This window comes from Poecile atricapillus, assembly GCF_030490865.1.
Source record: "Poecile atricapillus isolate bPoeAtr1 chromosome 36 unlocalized genomic scaffold, bPoeAtr1.hap1 SUPER_36_unloc_7, whole genome shotgun sequence".
Classification (NCBI taxonomy): Eukaryota; Metazoa; Chordata; class Aves; order Passeriformes; family Paridae; genus Poecile; species Poecile atricapillus.
In genome coordinates, this window is record NW_026708997.1 from 63,723 (window position 1) to 77,826 (window position 14,104).

The 14,104-nt window shown below is 52.7% G+C and overlaps 1 protein-coding gene across 7 annotated transcripts in view; it reads right to left on the reverse strand.

The window, feature by feature from the left end:
- Positions 1-14,104, reverse strand: part of POLR2A (RNA polymerase II subunit A) — a 73,880-nt gene that overhangs the window by 48,408 nt on the left and 11,368 nt on the right. For 6 of the 7 annotated variants that reach the window (XM_058828540.1, XM_058828541.1, XM_058828539.1 and 3 more), the window contains 4 exons: positions 12,034-12,254; positions 9,032-9,164; positions 5,600-5,724; positions 1,498-1,708 (listed from right to left, as the gene is read on the reverse strand). In XM_058828540.1, coding sequence (XP_058684523.1) covers positions 1,498-1,708; positions 5,600-5,724; positions 9,032-9,164; positions 12,034-12,254 — 690 coding nt within the window. Of the gene's footprint in view, positions 1-1,497; positions 1,709-5,599; positions 5,725-9,031; positions 9,165-10,437; positions 10,510-12,033; positions 12,255-14,104 lie in introns of those variants that run through there. The other variant, XM_058828545.1, reaches the window with a different exon arrangement.

The following is a 14,104-nucleotide window of genomic DNA, read 5'->3' on the forward strand; positions in this document are numbered from 1 at the left end:
GTCCCTCTTGGTGAACATCACCCCAAAACCACCAGGAACCACCAGAAACCACCAGGAACCCCCAGGAACCCCTTGAGAACGGACCCTCTCGAGGAAGATGTCCCTCTTGGTGAACTTGCGCACGGCCGTCAGCGTGTCCCACACAACAACACCAGAAACCACCCCAAAACCACCAGAAACCATCAGAAACCACCAGACATCACTCAAGAACCACCAGAAACAACCACAAAACCACCAGAATCCACCAGGAACCACCAGGAACCACCACAAAACCATCAGGAACCACCAGGAACCACCAGGAACCACCAGGAACCACCAGGAACCAACCACAAAACCACCAGAAAGCACCACAAAACCACCACAAAACCACCCAGAAACCACCAGGAAGCCCCAGGAACCCCTTGAGAACGGACCCTCTCGAGGAAGACGTCCCTCTTGGTGAACTTGCGCACGGCCGTCAGCGTGTCCCACACAACACCAGAAACCACCACAAAACCACCAGAAACAACCACAAAACCACCAGAAACCACCACAAAACCATCAGAAACCACCAGAAACCACCAGGAACCACCACAAAACCACCAGAAACCACCACAAAACCACCCGAAAACCATCAGGAACCACCAGAAAGCACCACAAAACCACCCAGAAACCACCAGGAAGCCCCAGGAACCCCCCGAGAACGGACCCTCTTGAGGAAGACGTCCCTCTTGGTGAACTTGTGCACGGCCACCAGCGTGTCCCAAACAACAACACCAGAAACCACCCAAAACCACCAGAAACCACCAGACATCACCCAAGAACCACCAGAAACCACCAGAAACAACCACAAAACCACCAGAATCCACCAGGAACCACCAGGAACCACCACAAAACCATCAGGAACCACCAGAAACCACCCCAAAACCACCAGAAACCATCAGAAACCACCAGGAACCATCAGGAACCACCAGGAACCACCACAAAACCACCAGAAACCACCACAAAACCACCAGAAACCACCCCAAAACCACCAGGAACCACGAGGAACCACCACAAAACCACCCCAAAACCATCAGGAACCACCACAAAACCACCAGGAAGCCCCAGGAACCCCCCGAGAACGGACCCTCTCGAGGAAGACGTCCCTGTTGGTGAACTTGCGCACGGCCGTCAGCGTGTCCCACACAACACCAGAAACAACCCCAAAACCACCAGAAACCACCCAAAAACCATCAGGAACCACCAGGAACCACCACAAAACCACCAGAAATCACCACAAAACCACCAGAAATCACCACAAAACCACCCAAAAACCATCAGGAACCACCAGGAACCACCACAAAACCACCAGGAACCACCACAAACCAACCCGAAACCATCAGGAACCACCACAAAACCACCAGGAACCACCACAAAACACCACAAAACCACCCAAAAACCATCAGGAACCACCAGGAACCACCACAAAACCACCAGGAACCCCCAGAAACCCCCAGAAACCCCCTGAGAACGGACCCTCTCGAGGAAGACGTCCCTCTTGGTGAACTTGCGCACGGCCGTCAGCGTGTCCTGCACGATGCCCATGACGGGCCGGTTGCTCTGGGGCGTGACGATCATCCTGGGCACCATGGCCAGCTCCTGGATCTCCGCACGCGTCTCCAGAGACTGAGGCAGGTGAAGGTTCATCTCGTCACCGTCAAAATCCGCGTTGTAGGGGGTGGTGACGCTGTGGGGACACCAGGGGGACATCAGGGACATCATCTGGGACACTGGGACATCATCTGGGACATGGAGAACATCAGAGGAATGAGGGACATTGGGGACATTGGGGACATGGGACAGGTTCATCTCGTCACCGTCAAAATCCGCGTTGTAGGGGGTGGTGACGCTGTGGGGACATCAGGGGGACATTGTGGGGACATCAGGAGGACACTGGGACATCATCTGGGACATGGAGAACATCAGAGGAACGAGGGACATTGAGGACATCAGGAGGACATTGAGGACATTGGGCAGGTTCATCTTGTCACCGTCAAAATCCGTGTTGTAGGGGGTGGTGACGCTGTGGGGACACCAGGGGGACATTGAGGACACCAGGGGGACATCAGGGACATCATCTGGGACATTGGGACATCATCTGGGACATGGAGGACATCAGAGGAATGAGGGACATTGGGGACATTGGGGACACTGGGGACATGGGACAGGTTCATCTCCTCACAGTCAAAATCCGCGTTGTAGGGGGTGGTGACACTGTGGGGACACTGAGGGGACACTGAGGACATCAGGGGAACATCGTGGGGACACTGGGACATCATCTGGGACATGGAGAACATCAGAGGAATGAGGGACATTGGGGACATTGGGGACACCGGGCAGGTTCATCTCGTCACCGTCAAAATCCGCGTTGTAGGGGGTGGTGACGCTGTGGGGACACCAGGACATCAGAGGGACAGCAGGGGGACACTGAGGGGACATCAGGGGGACACCAGGGGGACATGGAGAACATCAGAGGAATGAGGGACACTGGGGACATTGGGGACATGGGACAGGTTCATCCCACGGCCATCACAATCTGTGTTGAAGGGCGTGGTGACACTGAGGGGACACTGTGGGGACACTGTGGAGACACTGTGGGGATACTGAGGGGACACCAGGACACTGAGGGGACACTGAGGGGACACTGAGGGGACACTGAGGGGACACCAGGACACTGAGGGGACACTGAGGGGACACTGAGGGGACACTGAGGGGACACTGGGACATCAGGGGGACATGGAGAACATCAGAGGAACGAGGGACATTGAGGACATCAGGGGGACATTGGGGACATGGGACAGGTTCATCTCATCACCGTCAAAATCCACGTTGTAGGGGGTGGTGACGCTGTGGGGACACCAGGGGGACATTGAGGACACCAGGGGGACATCAGGGACATCATCTGGGACACTGGGACATCATCTGGGACATGGAGAACATCAGAGGAATGAGGGACACTGCGGACATGGGGACACTGGGGACATTGGGGACACTGGGGACATGTTCATCTCATGGCCATCAAAATCCACGTTGTAGGGGGTGGTGACGCTGTGGGGACACCAGGGGGACATTGAGGGGACATCAAGAGGACACTGGGACATCAGGGGGACATGGAGAACATCAGAGGAATGAGAGACATGGGGACATTGGGGACACTGGGGACATCAGGGGGACATGGGACAGGTTCATCTCATGGCCATCAAAATCCACGTGGTAGGGGGTGGTGACACTGAGGGGACAACAGGACATCAGAGGGACATCAGGGGGACATTGTGAGGACATCAGGGGGACATCAGGGGGACACTGGGACATCATCTGGGACATTGAGGACATCAGAGGAACGAGGGACATTGGGGACATGGGACAGCTTCATCTCACGGCCATCAAAATCTGCGTTGAAGGGCGTGGTGACGCTGTGGGGACACTGAGGACATCAGGGGGACATCAGGAGGACACTGGGACATCATCTGGGACATGGAGAACATCAGAGGAACGAGGGACATTGGGGACACTGAAAACATGGGGCAGGTTCATCTCATGGCCATCAAAATCCGCGTTGTAGGGGGTGGTGACACTGTGGGGACACCAGGGGGACATTGAGGACACCAGGGGGACACTGGGACATCATCTGGGACACTGGGACATCATCTGGGACACTGAGGACATCAGAGGAATGAGGGACACTGCGGACATGGGGACATTGGGGACATTGGGCAGGTTCATCTCACGGCCATCAAAATCTGCGTTGAAGGGCGTGGTGACACTGTGGGGACACTGTGGGGACATTGAGGACATCAGGAGGACACTGGGACATCAGGGGGACATGGAGAACATCAGAGGAATGAGGGACACTGCGGACATGGGGACATTGGGGACATTGGGCAGGTTCATCTCATGGCCACCAAAATCCACATTGAAGGGGGGGTGGTGACGCTGTGGGGACACTGAGGACATCAGGGGGACATCAGGAGGACACTGGGACATCATCTGGGACATGGAGAACATCAGAGGAATGAGGGACACTGGGGACATTGGGGACATGGGACAGGTTCATCTCATAGCCATCAAAATCTGTGTTGTAGGGGGTGGTGACACTGTGGGGACATTGTGGGGACACTGTGGGGACACTGTGGGGACATTGAGGACATCAGGAGGACACTGGGACATCACAGGGACATGGAGAACATCAGAGGAATGAGGGACATTGAGGACATCAGGGGGACATCAGGGGGACATCAGGGGGACACTGGGGACATTGGGGACATTGGGCAGGTTCATCTCATGGCCATCAAAATCCACGTGGTAGGGGGTGGTGACACTGTGGGGACATCGGGGGGACACTGGGACATGGAGAACATCAGAGGAACGAGGGACATTGAGAACATCAGGGGGACATTGGGGACATTGGGGACATGGGGCAGGTTCATCTCATCACCGTCAAAATCCACGTTGTAGGGGGTGGTGACGCTGTGGGGACACCAGGGGGACATTGAGGACACCAGGGGGACATCAGGGATATCATCTGGGACACTGGGACATCATCTGGGACATGGAGAACATCAGAGGAATGAGGGACACTGCGGACATGGGGACACTGGGGACATCAGGGGGACATGGGGCAGGTTCATCTCATGGCCATCAAAATCCACGTTGTAGGGGGTGGTGACGCTGTGGGGACATCAATGGGACATTGTGGGGACATTGTGGGGACACTGGGACATCAGGGGGACATGGAGAACATCAGAGGAATGAGGGACATTGGGGACACTGAGGGGACATGGGGCAGGTTCATCTCATGGGGGCGTGGTGACACTGTGGGGACATTGAGGGGACACTGAGGGGACATCAGGAGGACATGGAGGACATCAGAGGAATGAGGGACATGGGGACATTGGGGACACTGGGGACACTGGGGACATCGATTTGGGATTAATTTGGGTAATTTTGGGGTAATTTTGGGGTAATTCTGGGGTTATTTGGGGTAATTTTGGGGTAATTTTGGGGTGATTTACCTCAGATTCAGTGGAAACGTGGACCAGGGCAGGATTTGGGGCAATTCTGGGGTTAATTTGGGGTTAATTTGGGTTAATTTTGGGGTAATTTTGGGGTGTTTTACCTCAGATTCAGTCGAAACGTGGACCAGGACAGGATTTGGGGTAATTCTGGGGTTATTTTGGGTTAATTTTGGGTAATTTTAGACAATTTTGGGGTAATTTTGGGTTGTTTTACCTCAGATTCAGACGAAACGTGAACCAGGGCAGGATTTGGGGTAATTCTGGGGTTAATTTGGGGTGATTTGGGGTGATTTTGGGGTGATTTGGGTTAATTTGGGTTAATTTGGGGTGATTTTGGGTTGTTTTACCTCAGATTCAGTCGAAACGTGGACCAGGACAGGATTTGGGGTAATTCTGGGGTTAATTTGGGGTTAATTTGGGTTAATTTGGGGTGATTTACCTCAGATTCAGTCGAAACGTGGACCAGGGCAGGATTTGGGGTAATTCTGGGGTTAATTTGGGTTAATTTGGGGTAATTTGGGGTAATTTTGGGGTTAATTTGGGGTAATTTTGGGGTGTTTTACCTCAGATTCAGTCGAAACGTGGACCAGGGCAGGATCCTGACCCTGTGGCCCATCATGGACATCTTGTGCAGGGTCGGCTGCCGGTTGAAGATGACGATGTCCCCGTCGCACATGTGACGCTCCACCTGTCCCCAGACCCCCCAAAAGTCAGGGGGACACCCCAAAAACGAGGGACAACCCCAAAAATGACATTTTTCCCCCAAAATCGGCGGCGTCAGAGCGAGGAAAATGAGGGGTTGGGGGTTAAATTCACTCCCTGGTGAAGGTGAAGGCCAAAATTGAGGATGGAGCCCCAAATCTCAGAGATCTGAGCCCAAAGTTATGGATGGAACCCCAAATCTAGAATTGAGAAGCCCAAAATCAGGGATTGAGCCCCAAATTTCAGAGTTTTGAGCACCAAAATTAGGATTTGAACCCCAAATCTGGTTGTGAACCTAAAAATCAGTATTTGAGACCAAAATTCAGAGCTCTGAACACCAAAATTGGGATTTGAACCCCAAAATCCAGAGCTCTGAACACCAAAATTGGGATTTGAACCCCAAAATCCAAAGCTCTGAACACCAAAATCAGGATTTGAGACCAAAATCCAGAGTTCAAAACCCCAAAATCAGGGATTCAGCTCCAAATCCAGCTTTAAACCCCAAATACCAGAACTCTGAGCCCCAAAATCAGGGATTGAGCCCCAAATCCAGAGCTCTGAACCCACAAATCAGGGATTGAGCCCCAAAATCCAGAGCTGTGAACCCCAAATCTCACAATTCTGAGCCCCAAAATCAGGAACTAAACCCCAAATCCAGAGCTCTGAACCCACAATCAGGATTTGAACCCCAAAATCAGGATTTGAGACCAAAATCCAGAGTTCAAAACCCCAAAATCAGGGATTCAGCTCCAAATCCAGAGCTTTAAACCCCAAATCCCAGAACTCTGAGCCCCAAAATCAGGAACTGACCCAAAATCCAGAGCTCTGAACCCCAAAATTGGGATTTGAGACCAAAATCCAGAGCGCTGAACCCCAAAATCAGGAACTAAACCCCAAATCCAGAGCTCTGAGCACCAAAATCGGGATTTGAACCCCAAATCGAGCTGTGGACCCCAAAATTGGGATTTGAGAGCAAAATCCCAGAGCTCTGAACCCCAAAATCAGGATTTGAGACCAAAATTCAGAGCTCCCAACCTCAAAATCAGGGATTCAACTCCAAATCCACAGCTTTGAACCCCAAATCCCAGAACTCTGAGCCCCAAAATCAGGAACTGACCCAAAATCCAGAACTCTGAACACCAAAATCAGGATTTGAACCCCAAATCGAGCTGTGGACCCCAAAATTGGGATTTGAGAGCAAAATCCAGAGCTCTGAACACCAAAATCAGGGATTCAGCTCCAAATCCAACTTTAAACCCCAAATCCAGAGCTCTGAGCTCCAAAATCAGGAACTAAACCCCAAATCCACAGCTCTGAGCACCAAAATCAGGGATTGAGCCCCAAATCCAGAGCTCTGAACACCAAAATTGGGATTTGAGACCAAAATCCAGAGCTCTGAACCCCAAAATCAGGGATTGAGCCCCAAATCCAGAGCTTTAAACCCCAAATCAAGGATTGAGCCCCAAATCCAGAGCTCTGAACCCACAAATCAGGATTTGAACCCCAAATCTGGCTGTGAACCCCAAAATCAGGATTTGAGACCAAAATCCAGTGCTCTGAACCCCAAAATTAAGATTTGAACCCCAAATTCAGAGCTCCCAACCCCAAAATCAGGGATTCAGCTCCAAATCCAGAGCTTTAAACCCCAAATCCCAGAACTCTGAGCCGCAAAATCAGGAACTGACCCAAAATCCAGAGCTCTGAACACCAAAATTGGGATTTGAACCCCAAAATCCAGAGTTCTGAACCCCAAAATTAAGATTTGAACCCCAAATCCAGAGCTCTGAACCCCAAAACCAAGAACCATCGTCTCCACTTGTGGGGTCCACACCCGGGTTTTGGGGTCCCCCAGGTTTTTGGGGTCCCTGCTGTGGTTTTTGGGGTTTTTTGGGGTCCCTGCTGTGGTTTTTAGGGTCCCTGCTGTGGTTTTTGGGGTCCCTGCAGAGGTTTTGGGGTCCCTGCTGTGGTTTTTGGGGTCCCTGCAGGGGTTTTGGGGTTTTTTGGGGGGTTTTTGGGTCCCTGCTGTGGTTTTTGGGTCCCTGCTGTGGTTTTTGGGGTTTTTTGGGGTCCCTGCTGTGGTTTTTAGGGTCCCTGCTGTGGTTTTTGGGGTCCCTGCTGTGGTTTTTGGGGTCCCTGCTGTGGTTTTTAGGGTCCCTGCTGTGGTTTTTGGGGTCCCTGCAGGGGTTTTGGGGTTTTTTTGGGGTTTTTTGGGGGTCTCTGCTGTGGTTTTTTGGGTCCCTGCTGCAATTTTTGGGGTCCCTGCTGTGGTTTTTGGGGGTTTTTTGGGGTCCCTGCAGGGGTTTTGGGGTTTTTTCTGGGTTTTTTTGGGGTTTTTTGGGGGTTTTTGGGGTCCCTGCTGTGGTTTTTGGGGTCCCTGCAGGGGTTTTGGTGGTTTTTTGGGGTTTTGGGGTTTTTTTTTGGGGTTTTTGGGGTCCCTGCAGGGTTTTTTTGGGTTTTCTGGGGTCCCTGCTGTGGTTTTTGGGGTCCCTGCAGGGGTTTTTTTAGGGTTTTTTGGGGTTTTTTTTTAGCGTTTTTGGGGTCCCTGCTGTGGTTTTTGGGGTTTTTTTGGGGTTTTTGGGGTCCCTGCTGTGGTTTTTGGGGTCCCGGCTGTGGTTTCTGGGGGTTTTTTGGGGTCCCTGCTGCGATTTTTGGGGTCCCTGCTGTGGTTTTTGGGGTCCCTGCTGTGGTTTTTGGGGTCCCTGCAGGGGTTTTGGGGTTTTTTGGGGGGTTTTTGGGTCCCTGCTGTGGTTTTTGGGGGTTTTTTGGGGTCCCTGCTGTGGTTTTTGGGGTCCCTGCTGTGGTTTTTTGGGTCCCTGCTGTGGTTTTTGGGGTTTTTTTGGGGTTTTTTGGGGTCCCTGCTGTGGTTTTTAGGGTCCCTGCTGTGGTTTTGGTGTCCCCCAGATTTTTGGGGTCCCTGCTGTGGTTTTTGGGGTCCCTGCTGTGGTTTTTGGGGTCCCTGCTGTGGTTTTTGGGGTCCCTGCAGGGTTTTTTTGGGGTTTTTGGGGTCCCTGCTGTGGTTTTTTGGATCCCTGCAGGGGTTTTTGGGGTCCCTGCTATGGTTTTTGGGTCCCTGCTGTGGTTTTTGGGGTCCCTGCTGTGGTTTTTGGGGTCCCTGCTGTGGTTTTTGGGGTCCCTGCAGGGTTTTTTTGGGGTTTTTGGGGTCCCTGCTGTGGTTTTTTGGATCCCTGCAGGGGTTTTTGGGGTCCCTGCTATGGTTTTTGGGTCCCTGCTGTGGTTTTTGGGGTCCCTGCTGTGGTTTTTGGGGTTTTTTTTGGGGTTTTTGGGGTGCTGACCTTGTATCCGATCTGCAGGTGGAGGTCGCTGGGTTTGGGGTGGAAGCGGAGGTCGATCCTGTCCCCGTTGTCCCTGATGATGTATTTGGCTCCTGGGTACTGACTGTTCCCCCTGCGCACCAGCTCCTGCAGCCTGAGGGGATTTTGGGGTCAATTCAGGGGATTTTGGGGTTCAGGGGGGTTTAAAGGGTGTCTGGGATCAAAACAATCCTGATGTCCCCACCCCATATCCCTGTGTGAGCTCATTAATGGCCCCAAACCCCCCAATGAGCCCAAAACAGCTCCAAATCACCCCAGAACTTCCTGATTGTTCCCAAATCACCCCAAAACTACACCAGAGCTGTCCCAAAATCCCCAAAATGCCCCCCAAAATCCCCTAAATGCCCCCCAAAATCCCAACACTGCTTTAATTTAACTCCCTCAACCCTGGAATCTCCTTGAATGTCCCCCAGATTCCTCCAATCACAATGAACACCCCCAAAATTCACCCCAAAACCCCCTAAATCTGCCCCAAATCCCCCAAATCTGCCCCAAACCCCCCAAAGTCTGCCCCAAACCCCCCAAAATTCACCCCAAACTCCCCTAAATCTGCCCCAAATCCCCCTAAATCTGCCCCAAACCCCCCAAAATTCACCCCCAACCCCCTAAATCTGCCCCAAACCCCCCAAATCTGCCCCAAACCCCCCCAGACCCTCCCCAAACCCCACTGAGTGTTGAAGGGGGTGACCCCCTCACCAGAGGTCACAGTGATGGTGATGGAGCAGGAGATATCCACCCCAAAACCCCATAAATCACCCCAAATCCACCCTAAACCCCTAAAAATCCTCTCCAACTCCCCCTAAATCCACTCCAAACCTCCACAAATCCATCCCAAACACCCCCTAAATCCCCTACAGACCCCCTAAATCCCCTATAAATCCCTAAATCCCCTATAAACCCCTTAAATCCCCTATAAACCCCTTAAATCCCCTATAAAACCCCTATTAACCACTTAAATCCCCTATAAACCCCCTAAAATCCCCCCTAAATCCCCTATAAACCCCCCAAAGCCCACCTGTCGATGTTGAAGGGGGTGATGATCTTAGCAAAGGTCACATTGGCAGCGACGGAGTGGAGATGCCCAGCCCGAACACCCCCTAAATCCCCTATAAATCCCCTATAAGTCCTCTATAAAAACCCTAAAACCCCTATAAATCCCCTATAAACCCCTAAAAAGGACCCCAAAGCCCACCTGTCGATGTTGAAGGGGGTGACAATCTCAGCTGAGGTCACGTTGGTGGTGATGGATCGGGGCACACCCACCCCTAACACCCCCTAAATCCCCTACAGACCCCCTAAATCCCCTATAGACCCCATAAATCCTCTATAAACCCTATAAATCCCCTAAAAAGGACCCCAAAGCCCACCTGTCGATGTTGAAGGGGGTGACAATCTCAGCGAAGGTCATGTTGGCGGCGATGGATCGGGGCACACCCACCCCAAACACCCCCTAAATCCCTCATAAATTCCCTAAATCCCCTATAAATCCCCTATAAATCACCCTAAAACCCCTATAAATCCCCTAAATCCCCTATAGACCCCCCCAAATCCCACCTGTCAATGTTGAAGGGGGTGACAATCTCAGCGAAGGTCATGTTGGCAGCGATGGATCGGGGCACAGCCACCCCAAACACCCCCTAAATCCCCTATAGACCCTCTAAATCCCCTATAAATCACCCTAAATCCCCTATAAACCCCATAAATCCTCTATAAACCCCTTAAATCCCCTATAAATCTCCCATAGACCCCCCCAAACCCCACCTGTCGATGTTGAAGGGGGTGACAATCTCAGCGAAGGTCATGTTGGCGGCGATGGATCGGGGCACACCCACCCCAAACACCCCCTAAATCCCCTGTAGACCCCTATAAATCACCCTAAATCCCCTATAAACCCCATAAATCCTCTATAAACCCCTTAAATCCCCTATAAATCCCCTAAAAAGGACCCCAAAGCCCACCTGTCGATGTTGAAGGGGGTGACAATCTCAGCTGAGGTCACGTTGGTGGTGATGGATCGGGGCACAGCCACCCCAAACACCCCCTAAATCCCCTATAGACCCCCTAAATCCCCTATAAACCCCATAAATCCCCTATAAACCCCTTAAATCCCCTATAAACCTTCTTTAAACCCCCTAAATCCCCTAAAAAGGACCCCAAAGCCCACCTGTCGATGTTGAAGGGGGTGACAATCTCAGCGAAGGTCATGTTGGCGGCGATGGATCGGGGCACACCCACCCCAAACACCCCCTAAATCCTCTATAAATCACCCTAAATCCCCCCTAAATCCCCTATAGACGCCCTAAATCCCCTATAAACCCCATAAATCCTCTATAAACCCCATAAATCCCCTATAAACCTTCTTTAAACCCCCTAAATCCCCCATAGACCCCCCCAAAGCCCACCTGTCGATGTTGAAGGGGGTGACAATCTCAGCGAAGGTCACGTTGGCGGCGATGGATTGGGGCACACCCACCCCAAACACCCCCTAAATCCCCTATAGACCCCCTAAATCCCCTATAAACCCCATAAATCCCCTATAAACCCCCTATAAATCACCCTAAAACCCCTATAAATCCCCTATAAATCCCCTAAAAAGGACCCCAAAGCCCACCTGTCGATGTTGAAGGGGGTGACAATCTCAGCAAAGGTCATGTTGGCGGCGATGGATCGGGGCACAGCCACCCCAAACACCCCCTAAATCCCCCCTAAATCCCCTATAGACCCCCTAAATCCCCTATAAACCCCATAAATCCCCTATAAATCCCCTACAGACCCCCCCAAACCCCACCTGTCGATGTTGAAGGGGGTGACAATCTCAGCGAAGGTCATGTTGGCGGCGATGGATCGGGGCACAGCCACCCCAAACACCCCCTAAATCCCCTATAGACCCCCTAAATCCCCTATAAATCACCCTAAATCCCCTATAACCCCCCTAAATCCCCTATAAACCCCCCAAAGCCCACCTGTCGATGTTGAAGGGGGTGACAATCTCAGCGAAGGTCATGTTGGCGGCGATGGATCGGGGCACGCCCACCTGGTCGATGGCCAGGTTGGGGTCGGGGGTGATGACGGTGCGGGCGGAGAAATCCACGCGTTTCCCCATCAGGTTCCCCCGAACCCGACCCTCCTTCCCCTTCAGCCGCTGCTTCAGGGACTTGAGGGGGCGCCCCGACTTCTGCATGGCCTGGGGGAGGGAGGAAATGGGGTCAGGAGGGGTTGGAGCCCCCCAAAAATCCCCTGGGGGATGGGAATTGATGGCTCTGGGGGATCTTTGTTGGGTTCAGGGAGGGGTTTGGGGGAGATGATGATGTTTGGGGATGCTCTGATTTTTGTATGGTCTGAGAGGGAGGAAATGGGGTCAGGAGGGGTTGGAGCACCCCAAAAATCCACTGGGGGATGGGAATTGATGGCTCTGGGGGATCTTTGTTGGGTTTAGGGAGGGGTTTAGGGGAGAAGATGATGTTTGGGGATGCTCTGATTTTTGTATGGCCTGGGGGAGGGAGGAAATGGGGTCAGGAGGGGTTGGAGCACCCCAAAAATCCACTGGAGGATGGGAATTGATGGTTCTGGGGGTCTTTGTTGGGTTTAGGGAGAGGTTTAGGGGAGAAGATGATGTTTGGGGGTGCTCTGATTTCTGTATGGTCTGAGGAGGAGGAAAAGGGGGTCAGGAGGGGTTGGAGCACCCCAAAAATCCCCTGGGGGATGGGAATTGATGTCTCTGGGGGGTCTTTGTTGAGTTTAGGGAGGGGTTTGGGGGAGAAGATGATGTTTGGGGGTGCTCTGATTTCTGTATGGTCTGAGGAGGAGGAAAAGGGGGTCAGGAGGGGTTGGAGCCCCCCAAAAATCCACTGGGGGATGGGAATTGATGGTTCTGGGGGGTCTTCTCTGGGTTCAGGGGAGAAGACGATGTTTGGGGGTGCTCTGATTTCTGCATGGCCTGGGGGAGGGAGGAAAAGGGGTCAGGAGGGGTTGGAGCCCCCCAAAAATCCCCTGGGGGATGGGAATTGATGGTTCTGGGGGTATTTGTTGGGTTTGGGGGAGAAGATGATGTTTGGGGGCACCCCGATTTCTGCATGGCCTGGGGGAGGGAGGAAATGGGGTCAGGAGGGGTTGGAGCCCCCCAAAAACTTCCTGGGGGATGGAAATTGGTTCTGGGGGGTCTTTGTTGGGTTTAGGGAGGGGTTTCGGGGAGATGATGATGATTGGGGGTGCCCCAATATCTGCATGGCCTGGGGGAGGGAGGAAATGGGGTCAGGAGGGGTTGGAGCCCCCCAAAAATCCCCTGGAGGATGGGAATTGATGGTTCTGGGGGTCTTTGTTGAGTTTAGGGAGGGGTTTGGGGGAGAAGATGATGTTTGGGGGTGCTCTGATTTCTGCATGGCCTGGGGGAGGGAGGAAATGGGGTCAGGAGGGGTTGGAGCCCCCCAAAAATCCACTGGGGGATGGGAATTGATGGTTCTGGGGGTCTTTGTTGGGTTTAGGGAGAGGTTTAGGGGAGAAGATGATGTTTGGGGGTGCTCTGATTTCTGTATGGTCTGAGGAGGAGGAAATGGGGTCAGGAGGGGTTGGAGCACCCCAAAAATCCACTGGGGGATGGGAATTGATGGTTCTGGGGGTCTTTGTTGGGTTTGGGGGAGAAGATGATGTTTGGGGGTGCTCTGATTTCTGTATGGTCTGGGGGAGGGAGGAAATGGGGTCAGCAGGAGTTGGAGCCCCCCAAAAAGCAGCTGGGGGATGGGAATTGATGGTTCTGGGGGTCTTTGCTGGGTTTAGGGAGGGGTTTGGGGGAGATGATGATGTTTGGGGGTGCTCTGATTTTTGTATGGTCTGAGAGGGAGGAAATGGGGTCAGGAGGGGTTGGAGCCCCCCAAAAATCCCCTGGAGGATGGGAATTGATGGTTCTGGGGGTCTTTGTTGGGTTTAGGGAGAGGTTTAGGGGAGAAGATGATGTTTGGGGGTGCTCTGATTTCTGTATGGTCTGAGGAGGAGGAAAAGGGGGTCAGGAGGGGTTGGAGCACCCCAAAAATCCACTGG